General features: G+C 40.4%; 3 protein-coding genes across 5 annotated transcripts; 2 read left to right on the top strand and 1 right to left on the bottom strand.

Annotated features, from left to right (window-relative positions):
• The first annotated feature begins 1,087 nt into the window (after positions 1-1,087).
• tmco6 (transmembrane and coiled-coil domains 6) lies at positions 1,088-9,757 on the top strand. 2 transcript variants are annotated; one of them, XM_086017808.1, is made up of 13 exons: positions 1,088-1,266; positions 1,897-2,003; positions 2,073-2,185; positions 2,307-2,490; positions 2,578-2,682; positions 2,769-2,860; positions 4,818-4,934; positions 5,050-5,164; positions 5,528-5,708; positions 8,497-8,591; positions 8,691-8,858; positions 8,933-9,067; positions 9,145-9,757. In XM_086017808.1, the coding sequence occupies exons 1-13, from the start codon at positions 1,176-1,178 to the stop codon at positions 9,166-9,168; spliced, it is 1,527 nt and encodes a 508-aa protein (XP_085873934.1). In that variant the 5' UTR covers positions 1,088-1,175; the 3' UTR covers positions 9,169-9,757. The 2 variants fall into 2 exon arrangements, with proteins under 2 accessions (XP_085873934.1, XP_085873933.1); XM_086017807.1 differs by lacking the exon at positions 9,145-9,757 and having other exon boundaries at positions 8,933-9,143.
• Positions 9,758-10,668: 911 nt separating this feature from the next.
• Positions 10,669-14,779, top strand: LOC147151759 (uncharacterized). Of its 2 annotated transcripts, none has more exons than XM_086017812.1 (7): positions 10,669-11,382; positions 11,553-11,697; positions 11,781-11,891; positions 12,130-12,186; positions 12,844-12,987; positions 13,248-13,291; positions 13,740-14,779. In XM_086017812.1, the coding sequence occupies exons 2-7, from the start codon at positions 11,563-11,565 to the stop codon at positions 13,795-13,797; spliced, it is 549 nt and encodes a 182-aa protein (XP_085873938.1). In that variant the 5' UTR covers positions 10,669-11,382; positions 11,553-11,562; the 3' UTR covers positions 13,798-14,779. The 2 variants fall into 2 exon arrangements, with proteins under 2 accessions (XP_085873938.1, XP_085873936.1); XM_086017810.1 differs by lacking the exon at positions 13,248-13,291 and adding an exon at positions 13,081-13,194.
• Positions 14,777-19,710, bottom strand: aldob (aldolase b, fructose-bisphosphate). Its single transcript, XM_086017809.1, has 9 exons — positions 19,551-19,710; positions 17,951-18,063; positions 17,655-17,866; positions 16,339-16,393; positions 16,105-16,265; positions 15,934-16,017; positions 15,675-15,849; positions 15,177-15,376; positions 14,777-15,011 (listed from the first exon to the last, which is right to left on the bottom strand). Exons 2-9 carry the CDS (start codon positions 18,060-18,062, stop codon positions 14,916-14,918), a joined length of 1,095 nt encoding a protein of 364 aa, XP_085873935.1. The 5' UTR covers position 18,063; positions 19,551-19,710; the 3' UTR covers positions 14,777-14,915.
• Between the last annotated feature and the right edge of the window lie 487 nt (positions 19,711-20,197).

Raw genomic sequence — 20,197 nt, 5'->3', positions numbered from 1 at the left:
GCTATTTTGTAGTGCTGTTCGAATGTGTAGTGAGTATAGGTTAATTATGATCGCCTCATATTACATATGCAGTCTACAACAAATTGATGAATAACTAGTTTTAAAGTCAGGGGCTAATAAAAACTCTTTGTTCTAAATATTATTACATTCATTTCATGAGCAGGATTAGTAACAAAAAAATTATTCCAATAGCTCCAAAAAAAAATTAAAAGTGAAGACTATTTGCATTTGGGGTATTTCAGCAAGAAACATTAAGGCAATGCACATGGTTTGCTTTTGCCAATCGACCATTAATTGATTGGCAAATTAATATTTGAAATAAGCGATTAATCATTTACATCACTTTTTAAATTACAATTGTGAACTGTACATTTCAGATTCTCCACAGTAAATATTCTCCAATTAATTTAGTCCTCCGTAAAAGCAGTCTGATTATCCATGTGTTGATTTGAATAAAACGTGTTTTTACTTTTTTGGGTGTTTATTTTCTGACATGTTACAGACAAAACCAGTTACTGAGTCATGTTTGTGTATTTTCTGCACTATTCTATTTGAAATAATGTCCTGTTTTGGAATAAAGTGATGCAAATTTAAACTTTAAATTTTTAACTGCAATTATTAGGCTACTAATTGACAAAATAATCGACATTTTTTTTAATTAAAAAAAAATATGTTTTTATCGGTTTCCTTCTTGTTGGAAGACGAAGGGAATCCTCGTTCCGGACAAAATGAAGTCGCATGGCTTGGTTATCGACTGAAAGATTAAAACATTTCCCCATAAACAACCTTCCGTCTTGGGCGAGAGTAAGCGAGGTCCGTTTCATAGCGGTAAATTAAAAATAAGTTTAGAATCCTCTTGCTTTCTCTCTTTTTGTTACATACATGCATGCACTCAGTGAGTGAGGTAAAAGGAAACAAGGAATGATCAGCAACCGCGGAGTTAAAGGGACAGCGTGTAGAATGTTTTGATTTTTCAATGCTCATACTAGTACAGTACTGTATTCGGATCTCCCATTCACCAATAGGTGGCAGTGCTGCACCTAATAAGATAGCTGCCAACCTCCAATCAATACCAATAGAAGAAGAACTCGTGTTTTCGTTTGCAGGTCTCCAAACTGAACGCTGTGTGAACCTGCATTTTCAATTAACGTTTTGGCTTTTTCGAAATCAAGATAATGTGGAGGTTAAGTAGAGTCCGCCATAAAGCTGGACGAGCAGGCTACAGCCTGGAGGAGTTCCGGGTGAAGCGGCGAGAGCACGAAAAAGGTAAAACACTTTTTTGTTTATGTGTGTGTTCTTTGGCGACATTTAACGAATTAAATAAATGTAAAATGACGGATATTTATCAAACGCGTTCATCTTATTGTTCATGTGATTAGAGCGGGTTATGTTGCTGATTTTTTTTGTTTTTTTTTGTTTTTGCAACTGCGTCAAACAGGGCTACACGTACCTTGTGTCGTCAAAGTCCGTGCATTAATTTAAATTCCCTGGCAACATCATTTAGTAAGTAAATTAATGTCCACTTTTAATACATAACACCAGAGACGTTAAATAACACCACAGAAATGTTACTTGGTATTTTGAACGTATGTTGCTGTCATATAGAACTGCACTGTTACAAAAAGAAGAAAAAAATACCTACCATTAATGTATCATTTATGTATGAATGTAGACCCAATACGTCTCTGACTGTGTCAGTAAAGGATATGAATGACAGTGCTGTATTAATCTTATGTTACAGTTGAATGTTGGATACAGCTCTTTTTTGTCTGTTTACACTGAAGCAAATTCTATTTCTGGGCTCACAGAGCCTCTCTGATTCATTTTTGTGAATAGCGTGAGTGTCATGTTGGCAAAAGCTGCTGTCAGCTGGGTGAAATGTGATTTTTGGTGCAGTAGCCCTTCGTCAGGCCCGCCGGGACAGACAATTGGTAAGCAAGAGACTGGTGAATGAAGATGAAGGGCAGCAAGAAGGCATCATGCACACTTGTTCAGATGAGAATGTGAGTATTCGAATCAATCAAAGTGAAATGAAAAATAAATAAAAACAAAGTTGCGTCCTCTGTCCACAGGATGTAGTCAGTTTGTTCCACAAACTTCAACACAGTGATCCAGAGAGGGAAGCCCACCTTAAAACCCTGAGTAAATCTCTCCGTGACCCATCGGCTCAGCTTGTCTTCATCAAGTAATCCCCCATTTATTTCTACCTTCCCCACTACTCTGTATGTGGCCTTCTGTGGAAAAAAAATTGGACATCTCTGGATTGTATTCTTCCTTGTACATCACTCAACGTGCATTCTGTCTAGGCTAGAGAACAGTATCCACATGCTGGTTGGCCTCCTTACTGGTTCCAACACTCGGTGCCGCCTGCAGTCTGTCCGCTGTCTCCACGAACTGTCTCACTCTCCTCACTCCAGCGTGGCCCCAGCCTGTCTGCCTGCCACACCCTACCTCCTCACCTATCTGTCTGGGCAAAGCACCAGGTTCACTGTCAGTAACCTTTTTCTCCACACCCAGTTTCATAAGAGAACCGTTCATCTTGATTTTTTTTTTTTGTGTGTGTGTGTATTCGCACAGGAGTTATGTCTCTACACGCTTGGAAACTTGTGTCCGGACAGTGATGTCATGAGAGAAAAACTTCTGGCTCAGGGAATTATACCAGCACTTGCCAGCTGCATGGAGGTATAAAATTCACTCCGTCCGAAATACATTCATTGAACACCATAGAAAGGTGCCTTAAATAGTAAATTATAATACAATGTGTCCAGAACCAGTGGCATAACATGGCAGTGGTGGAAGCTGTCGGTTTCACCCTTTCACAGCTTCTCCAAACCACAGACGCATCAGAGAAAATTATCCCGTAAGTACCTCAACTACCACATGCATGCATGCATGCATGCATGGTGATACAAGTGTGAAAATAGTTTTTTAATAATTATTATTATTACTTGCAGACACAAAAAAAAGTAAAAGTGAAAGCAACATAGAGAGACTGCCTGCTTTGTGGGCTTCGCCTGAGTCCAAACTAAAATTCCCATCTAAAAAAACAAAAGCAAAGTTAGGCAACATTGAGCTAGCAGGAAAGAAGCTATCCTAAATGAAGGATTGGTTATTGTTACACAGTAACCATACTAAGTAGATACTTTATATTATGTTGGGGAAGATATAATACAGGTGCTGAATGTGGTTAAACAAGAACTCAAAAGAATAAAAATGTGGTTTGGTGTAAATAAATTATCGTTAAATCTTGAAAAAAAAATTATGATATTCAGTAACAGAAGGAGAGACGCTGATGCTCCAATTGATGATATTGATGGCATTGATATTAATAGAGTAAGAGAAACCAAGTTTTGGGGTGTTATTCTGGATGAAAATTTGTGTTGGAAATCACATAGACAGAATGCTAAGGTAAAATGATCAAAAACAATAGCTCTGTTACACAAAGTAAAGGAATCACTGGGCAACAAGGCACTGTAAATTCTATATAACACCATGATTGTTCCATATCTGACCTACTGCATTGAAGTATGGGGGAATGCCTGTAAAACATACACATTACTCAGTCAATGTTTATTTTTCAAAAAAGAGTCATAAGAATAATTAGTAGAAAACCATATAGAGATCCAACAAATCCATTATTTCTTCAGTTAAAATTGTTGAAATGTCGTGAATTAGTAGATTATAGTATTCTACAATTTATGTTGGAAGCTCATTAAAAAAACTTTGCCAAACAACATTGTAACGGAGTGGCTCCATCAGGTGCTGCGGGGAGAACAGTGTCGCCAAACAGTGTCGCCGTACCTCGAGCCGTTCGTCCACTCAGTCTGTCCGCATGTGTTTTGTTGGTTGGCCATCCATCGGTGGGCCTGAGCGTGCGGGATGTGGCCACCGTCGGGCCATTTTTTTCCATTCCATAGTAGTATTCCATAACCTTGTGTTCCACAAACTTTTCTCCAGCATCCGCCTATCATTCACAACTCGCCACTGTCAGACCGAGCACGTCGTTATTTCCGGGTTTTGTAGCGTCATGCGTAGGGCGGCGCCGTGTGACGTCATGGCGCAATACCTGGTTTTTAAGTTAACTAATAGTTTGTTGTTTTTGAGCAGTCTCGGGGCGCAGGGTTATGGTTGGTGGAACGATTATATTTTTCTGTAGTTTTGAATATTTTTTGTTGGTAATATGGATGATTGGCTGGCAACCAATTCAGGGTGTGCCCTGCCTACTGCCCGAAGACAGCTAGGATAGGCTCCAGCACGCCCCACGACCCTTGTGAGGATAAGCGGTATCGATAATGGATGGATGGATGGATGGTAATGTGGATGTGTTTTGACAAAGAAAACTGTCAATTTGGGAATTAATTGGTTATAGGGGAGGGGCCTAGGGGTTTAAAAGGTGGCCAACCTCTGTCATGAGGGTAGTGTGGGCCAGGAGAGAAGGAGCCAACAGAGAAGAGCCAAAATCTTTGCATGTGAGAACAGTTTTTTTTTTTTTTTTTTTTTTTACTTTATATTCAATAAATTTGAAGCAAAGCACAGCACCCTTCGGCTATGCCATTTTATTGTTGAGGGCTATTTTGAACCCCATCACAAACATTCAGAAAATATTTTTTTTTAAAAGAGAAAGCAAGCATAATTTAAGTGAAACATCCATCCATCCATTATCGATACCGCTTATCTTCACAAGGGTCGCGGGGCGTGCTGGAGCCTATCCCAGCCGTCTTCGGGCAGTAGGCGGTTCATATTTTGCATGAGCTTTTGAATGTTGAACACTGGAGGTACCACAATTGTTGCCTCATGGGTTCTATCACCTTTTACAGGTTGGTTCTGGCCTCTACTTTACCCTCACACCTTTTAGCAGTCCTGACACCTGACCAGAATTTTTCTCTGGGCCCCGCCATTGAGTGTGCATGGTGTCTGCACTACCTCACGTGCAGGTGAGTGCTGTCGGCTTATCTCAGCATGTATGTCAATCAACACTTATTTATTCACATGTGACAATGTAAGTGTTAGAAAAGACGTGACTCTCCTCTGTTGCTATGTTCTGCAAAGTGCGGAGGACAACCGAGCTCTGTTGGCTTTTGGGGCTCTGTTGCAATGCAGTACCTTGTTAGTGCCACTGGGTAGCGCTGTCGCTCAAGGAAACAAAGAGGAGGGAGTTGAACTGGTGAGTCTGGCCCTAAATATAATTGCTAAGTCATTTTTCGGTATATGTGTTAAGCAAGAAAAAAACACAATTTTCAGAAAACACATAGGTATTTTCTTCTTGGGTCTTCGTCTTTTCGTTAACTTGTTTACCCATCTGGTTATAGTCTTTGTTACTATATCAATTAAAAAAAATACCAATGCGCGTTCTAAAAACTGTTATTAAATATAAAATATTTTACAAAGGTAAAAATGCAAATGTTTGTGTTGCCTTGTACCATATACCATTTTTTATTTTCAGACATAGTGTACCTAAGTTGATAGCATGTTATTCTATTATTTATTTATTTCCTTATTTTTGCCATTTGCCTTATTTTGTCCTCAGCTCATCCGTCCTCTGCTGAGGTGTGTAGGGAACCTCCTGTCCTCCTGCACGCCAGATGCGGTGGGCGCTTGTTTGAGTGACGTTGGGCTCGCAGCCGCTCTCTGTGCTCTGCTTCAGGCTTACGCCCAGACTCAACCCTCTTTAGCTAGAGAGTGTGCCTGGGTCCTCAACAATCTCACAGGTGTTTCTTTATCCTACACATAGTTCCGTCCATTTTATTATATACACAAAGTAAAACAACTCATGAGACCCGCAGTGCACTTGATGGGCAGCGCATGGGTTTTTATGAAAAGTAACTATAGGCATCAACCGTGGATATGTAGTCTACACACCTATGCTCATGTGTTAGGCTTTTGTGATTTTGGAAAATGAGACCAAGACATTTCCCCCCGTTGCGTTTGGGAGATTCTTTCTAAATACGTCTGTTTATTTTACTCATTAGCTTGTGCAGACAACTTGATATGCATTAAGAGTCAGGGCAGTCAAAGATGGATGTAACGGAGAGAATCCGGTCACTTTTCAAAATAAAATGTTTTTCAGCCTCGGATAATAAATAAACCAGAAGTACTGTACTTTTTATTTATTTATTTATTTATTTTTCTTTCATCTGTGCGGCCTGGTCCAAAGTGGCCTGCGGCCCGGTTCCGGTCCGCGGCCCGGCGGTTGGGGACCCCGGGTATAGATGATGAAATCGAACCTTTGTTTTGAATTGTCTATTCATTTCCTCTCTCTTGTTTTTTTTTTCCCTTTTATCCAGTTTTAAATATGACTTTATTTTAGTACTTTGGGCTCTTTGAGATTAATCAGAATGATTCTATTTTGTTTTAGTTTTTAAAATCTGAATTAAAGTTTGGTAGTCAAGGTCTTTGTAAAAAGAAATAAATAAGGGTGGGACGAATATTGATATTGTCTTTCAATTTTTATCTCACTAGCTCTAATGTTAGCCTTTCAATATTGTTTTGTTTACATACAAGTTCAAACTACGCAGGTAAATTCACAATTTAACTATCTTGATTTTAAAGTGGAAAAATATGCACAGCGCTTTAATAGCATGACCTTTGTTGAAATTTAGTATTACAAAATTAATTGGTTCTGGAAGAAATTCCTGAAGTAGAACATTTTCTAAGTAGTGACACGTTTTCCATTTAAATGCCCTAATCCGTTCCAAGCCCCCCAATATTCAGACGAATATTTTATAAAGCATAAAAATGCATGAAAACATGTAACAAATACATGTTACAATTAGATTATTGCACAATAAATGAGAGTTGTGCATAATGTGAAAAACAAAGAATAGAGTAAAGAATTAAAATGATGGTCGTTTACCTTTTAATTGCTGTCCTCATCGCTTTTTGCCCTCTTTGGTTCATGTTCTCTCTCAGAAGTGGTTTTTGCCTGGCGTTTTGTAAAGAACTGATTTAATCACGTGGCGACTGTCGATACATTACGGTCATATTCTTTGGCGAGGTCAACCAAACGCATCCCTTTTTCATACTTTTCTATTATCTCTTGCTTTGTTTGTATGGACAAAAAAAATGATGTTGTCCTTTTTTTTCTTTTCCTCGTTTCTAATTCACGTAAAACTATCGGAACACCTCATGGCCCAAGGGGCGAATGACGAGGACGCTGCATAGACATATCTATCACATACATACTGTATCTATCTACCTGTCTATCTACACACATAGACAAATACGGTGGAGGTCCCTCTTAGCCAATGGGATGCCAGGAAGCTGCTAGGTAATAGCCAATGGCAGAGCAGCTATGAGTTTGTTGCGTTCAGGAAACTCTGGAGCTGCGAGTAGCAGCCCATACTGTATTTTTACCTTTCGTATCCTGAAATTTCTTTCGTAACAAGAGGCAATGTTTTCCTGTTGAGGCGTTTCATAACTTGAACATTTCATATGAAGAGACGTTCGTAAGTAGAGGTACCACTGTACAGGCAGTCCTCGAATTACGACGTACGCGACCTACGACGTTTCAACTTTACAACGCCCATACCTCCTCCTCCATTTTGTCCCCAGCACCATAGTGACTACGTTTACATTCAATCAATATTTGGGTTAAAGTCAAAATTCCGATTTCTGAAACATTCTGAATATCCCGTTTACATGATTGAGTGGACAGTTGCTCCGGCATTTGAATAACCCACTGTGTACGGCGACACGTGGCGTCATGAGTCAAACCGTCATTTCCGCCTGTTACTTTCAACTGTCAATAAAACACTTGATATTCATGACACTCGCCACATGAATGAAGCAGCCGGTTTCCTCCTCGCTCCAAAAGTGTGCTTTTGTGCTGTGTCTCTGAGCTTGTTTACCTCTGCCTGTGTATTTGCGATGGGTTTCGCGTCAAACAACGCACTTCCGCATACAAGCACTTCCTGTAATAGAAAGACCAGCATTCCTTGCCGTTGAGCATGCGCAGAGTGTCTCGATCGTGTCTGCCCGCCGGCAGAATCTTTGCCTTTTTTGCCCTCCTCTCCTCTTTCTCCATCCACTTCCCAGCAGTAAAGTCAAGTACAACATCTTGTGCTTTTTAGTTTAATGTATTTTCGTTTTTTGTATAAAGTATTTTGACGTAAATTTTCAACTTTAACGGTGAAATCCGACATACGCGGAAATTCGTGTTACATCGCCAGTGTAAGAACGGAACTCGTTCGTAAAATGAGGACTCCTTGTACTTTGCTAATCACACACTACTACACATTACTCTGTGGGTTCTGGAACATTTTAAATATTTAAAGAACATGTGATGTTAGATGATTACAGAGATAAATGATTCTGCATTTTTTGAGAGGAATGTTTCTTTTTATTTCACTTCCTTTGTGATAGTTTCTCAAGTTACAGTAATGCGCAGCGCATATTGAGTTACTGTGTTAATGCTTAGGTACTTTTCCGCACTCTCAAGGGCTGTAATAATTTACGTAATTCCTATTGGGTTTTTTTGTTTTCTGTGGTGTGCTCCAGCTCAATCCAGTCTATTCTGTTCGGCCTTGATGACGCTCAACTTGGTCCCGAGTTTGATCCAACTTCTTCCATTCTCTCAAGGCATCAACACAATGGTCTGTACAAGAACTGAAGTTCAATTTAAAGTTATTCTTTTTGCATCGTAACCTCTTATATCTTAACGATGTTGGGCTTCATCTCCGTTGTCATCTTAGATCCTGAGAGTTTTGGCCAACGTGGCCCACAAGAAGAAGGAGTTCTGTGTCCAGTTGGCTGCGATCGGATTGTTGTCTTCCCTCTCTGCCACGCTTAAAATGGCAGAGCAAGAGGTGGTGACCCTGAGTCTCGACATCCTTTTCATGCTCTTAGCTAGTGGTTCTCAAGTAAGTCAAACGTTTGATTGTGACCCACTTGCATCAAATCGTCTCCATCAGGGCTGCATTATTTTCTTCCTCAGGTGCTTGAGGACTTTGTGAGGCAAGGCGGCATTTCACTTCTTGAAACTTTTCAATACTACAGCGAAGGAGATGTGAGGCGGAGAGCAGCATACGTCCTGGCGAGCCATCATCTGTCTACCGCCTCACAGTGCACTGTAAATGCTCCCAAATGTTGTTTAACAATTGTCTTCTAACCAGGAATTTCTAAGTAAAGCTATGTTGTGTGTTGCAGGTCAGCTGCATCCCTTCTTCTTGACGGCAAGTCAGATGAGGGCAATGTAACGTTAAATACAAACGCATCAAAGACCTATCTGAGAAAGGAAAAGTACTCATCACAGTTTTCAAAAGGCCGACAGTTTTTAAATGTATATCCATTATTGGTTCTGTATGATTTGATCCTAAATGTAATTACCATATTTTGTGAACTATAAGTCGCACCAGTCAAATCATGACGGAAAAAAAAAACTCCGGAGTATAAGTCACATTTTTTTCACGTACTAAAAAAAACGGGACAGTAATGCACCAAAATTATGCCAACCACCAAAAGAAAGCAGAAGAAGTTCTCATGGCAACTAATGTGTGACATATGTCGTTGGTTTGCTGCCGCCTCTCACCAGCTAGCTTGATAGTTTAGTATTCGGCATCCTTCACAACAAGGATTAGCATTTACGGCACCAAAAGGTGCAATAACCGACCAATATTCTTGCGTTGGCCACAATGTAACATGGGATTCTCAGTCAGACGTCCATCCATCCATTATCTATACCGCTTCTCCTCTCAAGGTTCGTGGGCGTGCTGGAGCCTATCCCAGCTGTCTTCGGGCAGTAGGCAGGGGACACCCTGAATCGGTTGTCAGCCAATCGCAGGGCACACAGAGACAAACATCCACACTCACAATCACACCTAAGGGCAATTTAGAGAGTCCAATTAACTTACCATGCATGTTTTTGGAATGTGGGAGGAAACCGGAGGACCCGGAGAAAACCCACGTAGGCACGGGGAAAACATGCAAACTCCACACAGGGAGGCCGGAGCCGGGATCGAACCCACGACCTCTGAACTGTGAGGCGGACGTGCTAACCAGTCGACCACCGTGCCGCCCAGTCAGACGTTTTAAACCTAAAAGAAAAATGTTTCCGTAGTTAGAAGCAGAAGTTTCAAATCCAACCGGAACTCGTTAGCTGTCATCAATACGATTAGGGAACAGGGACTTTGGATTCAAGTACAAGGTAGAGGTTGACATTTTGGGGGGATTCCTTGGAGTTTCCCCACAGGATGGGAGTCAATTTGATCTTTAATCACGGGATTGGGACGGAACAGCATAAAAAAATTCAACTACTAACTCTACTTTTGATATATACAAGTCACACCTGAGTATAGGTCGCAGACCCGGGCAAACTAAAGTATGTCAAAAAAAAAAAAAAAAAAGTGACTTATAGTCCGAACAGTACAGTATTATCAATGTACATGTCAAAAACATTTTTAAAAGTAAGATCATAAGCAGTCGAAAATGTATTTGTATTATATCATCTGTGTCTCTAACTGCGTTTTTATGAAAGTAAATTCATCACTGTTGATGATACAAGCTTAGTGTTTAAAGTGTATTTTGCCACCTATTTTAAAATAAACCAGCTACTATGAGTGCAACGTCTGAATTTCATCATTTGAGTTACTTATTGACCAACGGAAGTTAGGTCTTGATGTCTAGAAAATTGCTGCACTGAGTACAATTTGCTGTAAATACACTAAAACTAAAGACTTTAAAGGTCATTGTTGGAACAGTGACAAGCTCACAATAATGTCCATGCCATCAATTAAAATGTTAGTTTGATCACTTATTACAGGTGTACGTCTCAAGCAGAGGATTGTAGTGATATTTATTAACTATTTGTCATTTATTGTCTCATAAAAATATCACCTGATACTGTATTGCAAAGGTGTCAAACTCGTGTCCTCAGGGGCCGCTTTCCTGCATGTTTTCCATCTCTCCGTGCTGCTACATATCTGATTCAAATGATCAGCTCATCAGCAAGCTCTGAAGGAGCCTGATACTATCCTGATCATTCGAAACAGGTGTCTTGCAGCAGGGAGAATTGGAAAACATGCAGTAAAGCGGCCCTCCAGGACCGGAGCTTGACACCTGTGCTTTATTGGATTAGATGGAAATTTACAACAACAAAAAAGATCAATGAGGTCATATTGACATTTCTTTACAAAATTTCACTTCACCATTTTCTTCCTCTAGGCATTCATTAATTGATTGTTTCATTTGGCTTTACACAGTACTTCCTTTTTTGTGGATGTCCACACAGCATGTGAGTGTCTTTCCATGTGAATAAGCATCCTGCGACATCCAAAATGCTTAGCTCCTCCTCTTGATGAGTCTCAAATTTCTGTCACTCCTCTCCCCACCCACAACATTGCTTAACAGTTGTTTGCTCCACTACTTCCTGTGAAAAACTAAAGCGAGGTGGGTTACTGTTTCATAGTTTTTAACATTAAAGTTTACATCAGATAACTGATTTTATTCTCCAGTGCAGGTCCCTAAAAAAAAGTGGTGCATGACAAGCAGGAGTCCTGCCAATTACTCTGGGCGGAACACACATCTGTACTGGTTAACATTGTTTTCTTCTTATCTAGCTTCTTCACCATGGATTACAGTGCGCCAATAACCACCACCACAGAGATCACAAGTGGTCAGGGGGAGAACCGGAATGAAGCCAAGGTGTTGATGTCCAGCAAACCTCTTCATCGCTTTGTCGAAAAGGAGCCTCAAAGTCTCGGGGTAATGCCTGTCATAAGACTCATGCTTTGGGTATAGTTTCGATTCTTTCATGCAGTGAGATAGGATGCTATTCTCATCACCAGGTTGTCATTGCGATCTGTGGCTGTGCTGAGATCATGATGGGATTCATCTTGATCAGCGAAACTCTGGAAAACTCCAGCAAAATCTTAATTCCTTTCTGGCAGGGAGCTCTGGTATACAGTATATGTCATCCCGCCTCATCCTCCACAGTTGAAATTGTCCCGCATATTATACAAAAATAAATATCACACGCTCACAGCGAACCAGTATGATGCAGAGCAGCTTCCACCACTCCAAACTACAACTACACAACATTTTCTTAAAACTGAGTTCTTGATGTAGAACTCATTAGATAGTACACTGATGTTAGATGAGGCTATCCACATGGGTAATATATTGTTTTTTCTGCAGTTTCTTGTCTGTGGAAGCTTGTCTATCTACACAGGAGCATGCCCTTCAAAAAGGATGGTAGGTTTATTATAAATTATAATATTATTTATTGTATCGGGTCATTCCAGAATTGGAAGACAATTTAGTGACCAACACTTTTCAATAATTGGTTATTTTATTTTTGTTGTTGTTTTAAATGGGTAATCTCAGCCAGGGAATTAAAATGCATTTGAATCCTAATTTCATTTTTGTATTACTTAAATACAGAAAAAGGGTTTCAATGCAATGCTAACTTGACTGAAGAGTACATGCTAGCTGTTTTAGCTTACCATGCTAACTGCTTAATAAAACTGAGCTACAGTATACTGTATAATGAAGAAAAATATTATCAATGTATTTTTCTGATGACATGAGTAAAAGTGTTGCCTTGGTTTGAGTGACACTCCATTGCGGTAACAAAAAATAAATAAATAAATAGAAAGGACTTCCCTACCATCCGAGCAATTCGCTTCATTGTCATTTTGTATGGGTGCCATAGTGGATGGTTATGATGTTATCGGTTTCAATCTGGGCTCTGACCTCCCTGTGTGGATTTTGCATTTTACAGTCGTTAGCTTCTCTTTATCATTTAGGAGTGTCGAAGTATTAATTAAAACTTTGCCTCTGCCGTTGATTAAGGTTTTATGATGGTAACAAATTGAGGCTGAAGCAAATAAACAATTTCATGTCTTCCAGGTGACTGTTTGTTTGGCCATGTATGTAGTTGCCATCCTGGGAATTATCGTCTCTGTGGGATACAGGCTAGTCTGCATTTCCCTTTTTAGCTTCAGATACCATGCACGTTCAACGGTAGAGAAAGAGTGGAAGTACAGCAGATCGGTAAATGGCATTTTACACAAACAGACACGCACGCACATTTTCCACAATGATTGAACTAGAAAAAAAACAATCGATTCTTCTTTCCTTGTTTAGCTACAACTTTATGGTATTGAAGGCATTTTATGCATATGGTCTCTCTGCATATCCGTGCTCCTCATCTTCTTGTCGGCCGTCGCGCGATATGCTCTGAAATCCACACACACTCAGGTAACACGCTGTCTCCAATAGATGCCAATGTTATTTCATTATAATTTAAACAGGAAGCCCAGCTCACTCATCTACCATACCAACTGTCCCTTTGGAGGTACTGCATTTCTTTTTTTTTTTTAAAAAGAAGAAAAAAATCCAGAAGTTGCTTTCAGAAAAATATAATAAGATGATGTTTGAAAGCAAGGGAAAGTGCAAAATATACATGATGCTGTTTGAGTTATTTCACGTTAGATTAATTTTTAAAATAGTCTCAAATTTAGTATATTTTTTACTCTAAAAGTCTTTTCAGGCACCAAACAAAAAATTGCATTTTAAGTTGTTTGCACGTTTACCTCACAGCGCTGAGGTCCACTTGCTCTGATCCTCCGATCAGAAATTTGTAATGGTATAGGAAATGGATGGATGTAGCATAATATGAAAACATTACCACCTTTGGTCACGATGATTGTTTAGGTATGAGATTTATTATTCTTAAAAAATTGCCAGTCATCACTGTATTTCCCTTATGTAACTTACATACCCGTCCTCTGTTTCTTCAACAGGTCATTTTCCAGCAAATTTCAACACCACCGAGTGATACCACAGCCCAAGAATGATTAATATGGATCTAATCATGTTTCTGTCTGTTAACTACACACACACACATACACACAACATTGAACATGAAGTGTTTCTTTAACCAATCCGAGTTAAATCCTAGCTAGCGGGCACACAATAACGACAGTATTTTTCGGTCCTCTGATTGGTTGATCTGAGCAACACATATTTGTCTAGAAAAACAACTTATACAACTACAGTGTATGCAAATTGATTTGATAATCAGCATCTCTAGTGAGTAGATTTTATTCACATTTTATATAATGTATGTATCACAGTTGCCTACTGTTATTTTGCATTTTTGTACAGCACTGATATGTCTTCAATTGTAAGTCAGGTTAAGACCCCATGAGGGCCCAGGTACAACAAAGTACCTCTTCTTTTGGTTACAATGTTTTACTAATTTTTAAATTTAAGTCAATCTGTCTTAATGATGTCTGACAGCATCAATGTTAAGTACGTATATGAGAAGGGTCAGAAGTTGGTGACTTTTGCTCTTTGACAACCATAATAAGATCCTTTGCTTGTGAACAAGCCAAGCAAAAGGGGGCTGTATGGACCACTTTTATGATGTAGTTTACTTGTTTCATGTCATGGAATAGATGTTAATCAAATTGAACGCCGTTCATATTTTGCACATTAGCTTTCTGCACTTTTATCCACACAAATTAATGCAAGCTCCACAACAAAACTTTTTTGGCAAAAATAATGCAAATGGAAATATAAACCATAATATTTAACAATGGAAGAAAATCAACCAAAACACATTTTTTTCTTGATGAGGCACAATTCAATAGCTTTGGATGGTAGGAAATTATAACGTTATAACGGTGGCTTCCATTATTTAAGTTAAGTGGAACCGTGTTCAAATTTGTACAATATCTTTTAGAACTGTGAGTGTATACATTTTTAAACCAAAACAGACTACATCCATTGCCCTGATGCTTGTTTAAAAAAAATGTCAATAAAAAAAATAATAAACTCATTTGGTCACTTAATTTATTTCTTTAACAAGGCAAACAGCAGTTCAATGTGATAAGACAATCTCCGCCCCCCTTGAAGATGTCATCAGAGGGGTTTCAGGTCATCCATATTTGGTCCATCACTTGAGGTCAGAGCATTTAATAGACGTAGTTGGTGGTGTGCAGGGACTGCATGGAAGCCTGACCCGCTGAGCCTGTGGCCTTGTACTCTCCTTTAGCAGCCAGGCCGTTGATCTGAGGAGAGGGTTAATCATCAGCCATGTTACATGCGCAACATTACGGAACAAACAGCTTCTGACAAATCATTTACTAGTCATAATAAAGTTGGGAAATACAAGATAAGAGTGGATTAATACACCCGCATGTGTTTATTCCCTACTTGGTGTCAATGAGTCTTACCATGGCCCTTTTGCAGAAAACTTCCTGTGCAGCGGCTTTGTTGGCAGCTTTGCCCTGCCAGGCAGCGAGAGTGGACGCCTGCAGCGCACGGCCATACGAGAAGGTGAGCTTCCAGGGGCGACTGAGCGGCACCTGGTTGATGGCGTTCAAGTTGAGTGAGGCCTCTTCCTCACTCTGGCCCCCAGACAGGAAGCAGATGCCTGCAAAGTCACAGCAAGTGACATTGACAAATGATGCAGTGACTCCTAATTGTACTGTTAGAAGCTGTCAAATTTCTCATAATTGCTCCGAAAATTATTAACTACAAATCAATCTTCGTCTATATATACCAGCGACATACAGTGACAGGCAGAACAACTAAATGCTCTGACACTAGATGGCAGAAGGTACATAATGAACCGGTGTACCAAGTTTTTGTGGCATTTGTTTGGTGGTGTGTTGTGAGATGTTTTAGGGAACATTGTCTTAATGTATGTCGTCTTTATACAAAACGCTCACCCGGCACAGCGGCTGGCACGGTGCGCCTCAGAGCTGTCACGGTCGCCATGCCAACCTCCTGAGGGGTGAACTTCTTGGTGCAGGAGTGTCCAGCGGTGACCATGTTGGGCTTCAGCAGTGTTCCCTCCAGGTACACATGATGATCAGACAGAGCCTTGTACACAGCTGCCAGAACCTGAGGAGACACATACCTTTCAATATTCTAGTTTGGGGAGAAACCTTTGCTCATTTCAAAGTATTCAGCAGATGGCCCGCCCACCTTTTCTGTGACGTACTGGCATCTCTGCAGGTCATGGGCTCCGTCGGGAAGGATCTCTGGCTCCACAATAGGCACCAGTCCATTCTGATAAAAGATATAATTATGTTTTTATTAGCTCCTCCAAGGAAGTCAAACACCACATGCACAGCTGCTACAGTGGGCGATGCCAACCTGTTGGCAGATGCTGGCATATCGGGCCAGTACGTTGGCATTCTCGGCAATGGCAAGAGGCGTGGGGCAGCTGTCTGAGATCTTGAGCACACACCTCCACTTGGCAAAGTCGCAGCCGTCCTTCTTGTACTGGGCACAGCGCTCCGAGAGGCCATCAAGACCTGCAGAGAAACGGCAAAATGAGCACAGTCATCTGAAGACATTTTGTGATGAAGCAACTAGAATCATTTTTACCTTGTGTGGTTGTCTCTCCATCTGTTCCATTCAGACCAGCTGTGCCTTTGTCCACCTGAAGGAGGAAGCTGCCATTAACTTTCAAAAGAAGGAAACCTGATGGAAGGTAAACTGTGTCCCACGGTCAGAAAGCAGGCTACAGAAAGAGTACTTCTTCATATCTTCTGTCCTCTATTAAAATAACAACAATAGGTCTGACTGTATACGTGTATAGAAAAGTGTCTAGCTCCAAAATCATGGACTATGAAAACTTGCAGTAGAATCTAATCTCTTTTAGCACCCCGCACTGACTACAGGGCTGAATCTGTACAGGAAAGCCACAGTGTTTGATTATACTGTATAGTGTTTTTCTCTCTTTGAATGAGTGACTAAATTTCAAAACCAGTGTGTATGTATGAATACAAATCAAAATATGACTTCATCTTCCTGGTGGTTCCCTGTCATTGTCATTACATTGTACAGGATTGGCATTAAGTATGTCCATTTTTTTCATTGTTTCATGGGAAAATTGTGCTTGATCTGTCGTGCCTGCTACCAACTAAATATAGAGTTGTCATTTTGCTTGTATTGCACCAACTGAAATTATTAGTGAGTACAATATTTTTAGAATCAAATATTCTGCCAATTATCCAACAATCATTTAAATTAATTGTACATTATTAAACACTAAGACCTACATGGGGGTTTGTGTTATTTATGTCCAGTTGGGGGCGCAATTGTCACAATCTACTGCAGGATGAGACTGAGTGTTTATGGTGTTGAAAGGCGGGTCCTGGCAATCAGCGAATGAGACAGCGAATGTCGCTTTGGCTGGCCGTAAACAGGCTAACCCCAGTCTGCGTGATGAGTGACTTGAGCTGCGGCCTTGGCATCTGTAATTGAATGAATGTGCTTATAATGTGTTGTTTAATAAAGTGACTGAAAATGTGGATGTCCATCTGTGGAGGCATTACAATTCATTCTAAATTGCGATGAAGATTAGCTAAAAATCAATGCTCTATGTTTCCTTGTGGGTGATTGTAGACGCGGTGTTGTGGGACACATTGGTCTTTATTTTCTTTGTTAGGTGTGAAATTTCCCAAACTTTGGACATTCTCTGTCTTGGCTCGCCATGATCACGCCAATTTATTTCCACACACAGTGACAGTCTGTGTGGAAATATTAGCCCAGAGGCTGAGATTTTGCTTGTAATAAAATTATATTGGAGTTATAAAAAACATTGTGCACATGTATCTGTAAAGTCAAGTCACCATGCCAGTGACAAGCCATTTGCACCCCAACATGTACAAAGATTTGGGAGAGTTTTGCCCACTCACCTTGATGCCCACAACAATGCCCCTTTCTTTAATGACTTGGGGGAAAAGCTTTCCATTGTCTGACTTCTGGTACAGCGTCTCGTGGAACAGGATCACCCCTCCTATGGCGTTAGGGACGGGGTCAGCAGATGTAAAGAGGAGGTCACGGAAGCAGCGACGGTTTTCCTCATTATTCTCCACATTGATCTTCTGGAGACGCTTTCCCATAGTGCCTTGAAGATCAGAAGAAAATCAATGATTCACTCACAACTTTTAAAAAAATGTTTTAAATGTCTCTTGCCCTCATGTGAACTGACCGGTTGACTCATCTGCCGCCAGGATTCCTTTGCCCGGGGCCACAATCCTCTGGGCGATTTCCGAGAGCTCCTTCTTCTGCTCCGGAGAGAGGGATGGAAATTGCTGAGCCATCCTGGAGGGGGACAAACAGGTTATTTAAGCAGTGAGCAAGCCAGGCTCTCCAGAAGGTATGAGGAAGATGTTTTTCTCGGTATAATTGACCGCCTCTCTTACGTAACCTCTGTTAATGTTTGGCTTGGTTCAACCCCCGCAGTTTTTTTCCTCCCTAATGTGCAACAAGTGGTGGGAAGTAACTAAGTACAAATACCTTGATACTAGGGGTGTGCATCTCCCCACGAAAGATGATTCGATACAGTTTTCGATATATTAGGTGCGAAACAATTCAAGGACGTTTTGATTTAAAAGTGGAACGATTCGGTTCGACTCAGTGAGATTACGATTCAATATAGTATGGCTCAGTTCGATATTGTATGATGCAATTACTTTTTTGTTGTTATTTTACACACATTTGAATTAATTTGTCAGTACTGTAAATGTGCCAATTCCTTCCGAGATATATCTCCCACATAAAAGATGATTCAATACAGTTAGAAGTGAAATGATTCGATTCAAATCGATGCACTCGCACCTTTAAATTAAAAAAATAAATACATTTAAAAAAAAATTTCCGGGTCAAACCGGTTTTTGTTACTCCCCTACTTGATACTGTTCAAAAAGTAGATTTTGGAGGTACTTTGCTAGAGCACTTCATTTTCTAAAGAAAGTCCTGTTACTTTTACTCCATACATTTGAAAACAGATACCTATACTTTCTAATCTTTCCTCAAAATAGGCTTGTTACGACCGACATAAACATGACGTAAATATAAAGAGGTCAACCTCAGTTGAGATCTTTATTGATTGAGATCTTTGCATCTTATAAAGGCGGAAAAACAGGGCCAGCATTGACATGCTGGGCGTGAACCAGACAGCATTAACAATGACAACACAAACGATTGAGAAAAAAAAAAAACTTATTTCCCATCCTTGGCCTTATTTCACAGAAAAACAAGTCTGATGTTATCGCCTAAAAGAATGATTCAGGGTGATACAGTGGTTTCTGGCAATAAATAGTTTTTCTTTCCTTGTTATCAAAACGGGTTGACTGACAGTCAAAAATCTTTTTTACTAAAATAAATTTCAAAGCCTTTTTTGTTGTGTTTTGTTTTACTTTCGTACTTTTACTTAAGTACAAAGTGTGAGTAACTTTGCCACCCCTGTGTCCGTTGCAACCGAGTTCATTGTCTACTTGGGCGATGCATTTAACAAATCAAGATTAAAAAGCCTCATATGGCTGCACAAACTACAACGTGTGGGAATTTTCTTGAATCACGGGATTCGCATGGTTCATGCTGACGCGTCAGTACTCGCTCAAATGTTCGGTAAGCAAGCAAAGAAATTTGGACAGGATTCAGCTTGCACAAGCACGCAACTCGTCTAGCAAGTTTTGGAAACTGAACTGCAATAAAATATTCAGCTGAATTCCATAAAAGTACGCTAGTCCTTGTCCACCCCCACTTGATCCACAAATAAAGAGCAGTAAAAAAAGTAAACCACTTACTTGAAAGTAGGACAGATGTGGCGTGGAGTCACACTGAATGCGGAGGCCGAAGGGAGCACCCAATGGTGTATTTAAGCGAGGGAAAGAGGCGGCGCTTCCGATGTGATGCGGCGGGGCGTGCCTCACCCCGGAAACGCAATTGGCCCAAAGCGATAGCGATAGGAGGCATCCATAGTGCTCCTTTGTGGACTTTGAGGGCAGTCCAGGCTAGAGTTAAAACAATCAAAGGTAACAATGTATCATCCGAGCAATAAGTTGAACATGGCACCCGGTCTAATTACAGTGTTGCAATACAGGTTTCTGTGCTTGTGGTAAAAGATGGATTAATTCGAGTAAATCCCCACTGAATGCCCAAGTGCACATTAACAACTGGATGAACAAAAAAACTCAAATGTAAACACAAAGCGGCAGCACAGTAGGCGTTTGGTTAGCACGTTTGCCCCACGTTCTGAGTTTGAAGCTTAGCTCAGCCCTTTTCTGTGGAGTTTACATTTTCTCCGTGTGCTTGCATGGGGTGTCTGTGAGGTACTTCTGCTTTCTCTAAACGCAAAGTTTTCCACAGGTGTGGATGTGAGAGTGAATGGGTTATCTATATGCACTCTACAATTGAGTGGAGACCACTCCAGCCTGTGCCCCTCTCCCGTCCA

This window comes from Filicampus tigris, chromosome 2, assembly GCF_054856515.1.
Source record: "Filicampus tigris isolate MCC_2025a chromosome 2, RoL_Ftig_1.0, whole genome shotgun sequence".
NCBI classification, from domain to species: Eukaryota; Metazoa; Chordata; class Actinopteri; order Syngnathiformes; family Syngnathidae; genus Filicampus; species Filicampus tigris.
Note: the sequence above shows the minus strand (reverse complement) of the source record. Positions and strands in the feature narration are given on the sequence as shown.

Bases quoted from the DNA above. Each gene is read 5' to 3' on its own strand.
- tmco6 (XM_086017807.1), top strand. From the start codon at position 1,176: ATGTGGAGGTTAAGTAGAGTCCGCCATAAAGCTGGACGAGCAGGCTAC. The intron at 2,186-2,306 runs GTAATCCCCCAT...CATTCTGTCTAG, and splicing joins GCTCAGCTTGTCTTCATCAA to GCTAGAGAACAGTATCCACA. The intron at 5,709-8,496 runs GTGTTTCTTTAT...GGTGTGCTCCAG, and splicing joins GGTCCTCAACAATCTCACAG to CTCAATCCAGTCTATTCTGT.
- LOC147151759 (XM_086017810.1), top strand. From the start codon at position 11,563: ATGGATTACAGTGCGCCAATAACCACCACCACAGAGATCACAAGTGGT. The intron at 11,892-12,129 runs GTATACAGTATA...TTTTTTCTGCAG, and splicing joins CTTTCTGGCAGGGAGCTCTG to TTTCTTGTCTGTGGAAGCTT. The intron at 12,988-13,080 runs GTAAATGGCATT...TTCCTTGTTTAG, and splicing joins AGTGGAAGTACAGCAGATCG to CTACAACTTTATGGTATTGA.
- aldob (XM_086017809.1), bottom strand. From the start codon at position 18,062: ATGGCTCAGCAATTTCCATCCCTCTCTCCGGAGCAGAAGAAGGAGCTC. The intron at 17,867-17,950 runs GTCAGTTCACAT...CTGATCTTCAAG, and splicing joins GGCGGCAGATGAGTCAACCG to GCACTATGGGAAAGCGTCTC. The intron at 16,394-17,654 runs GTGAGTGGGCAA...TTCCTCCTTCAG, and splicing joins GCATTGTTGTGGGCATCAAG to GTGGACAAAGGCACAGCTGG.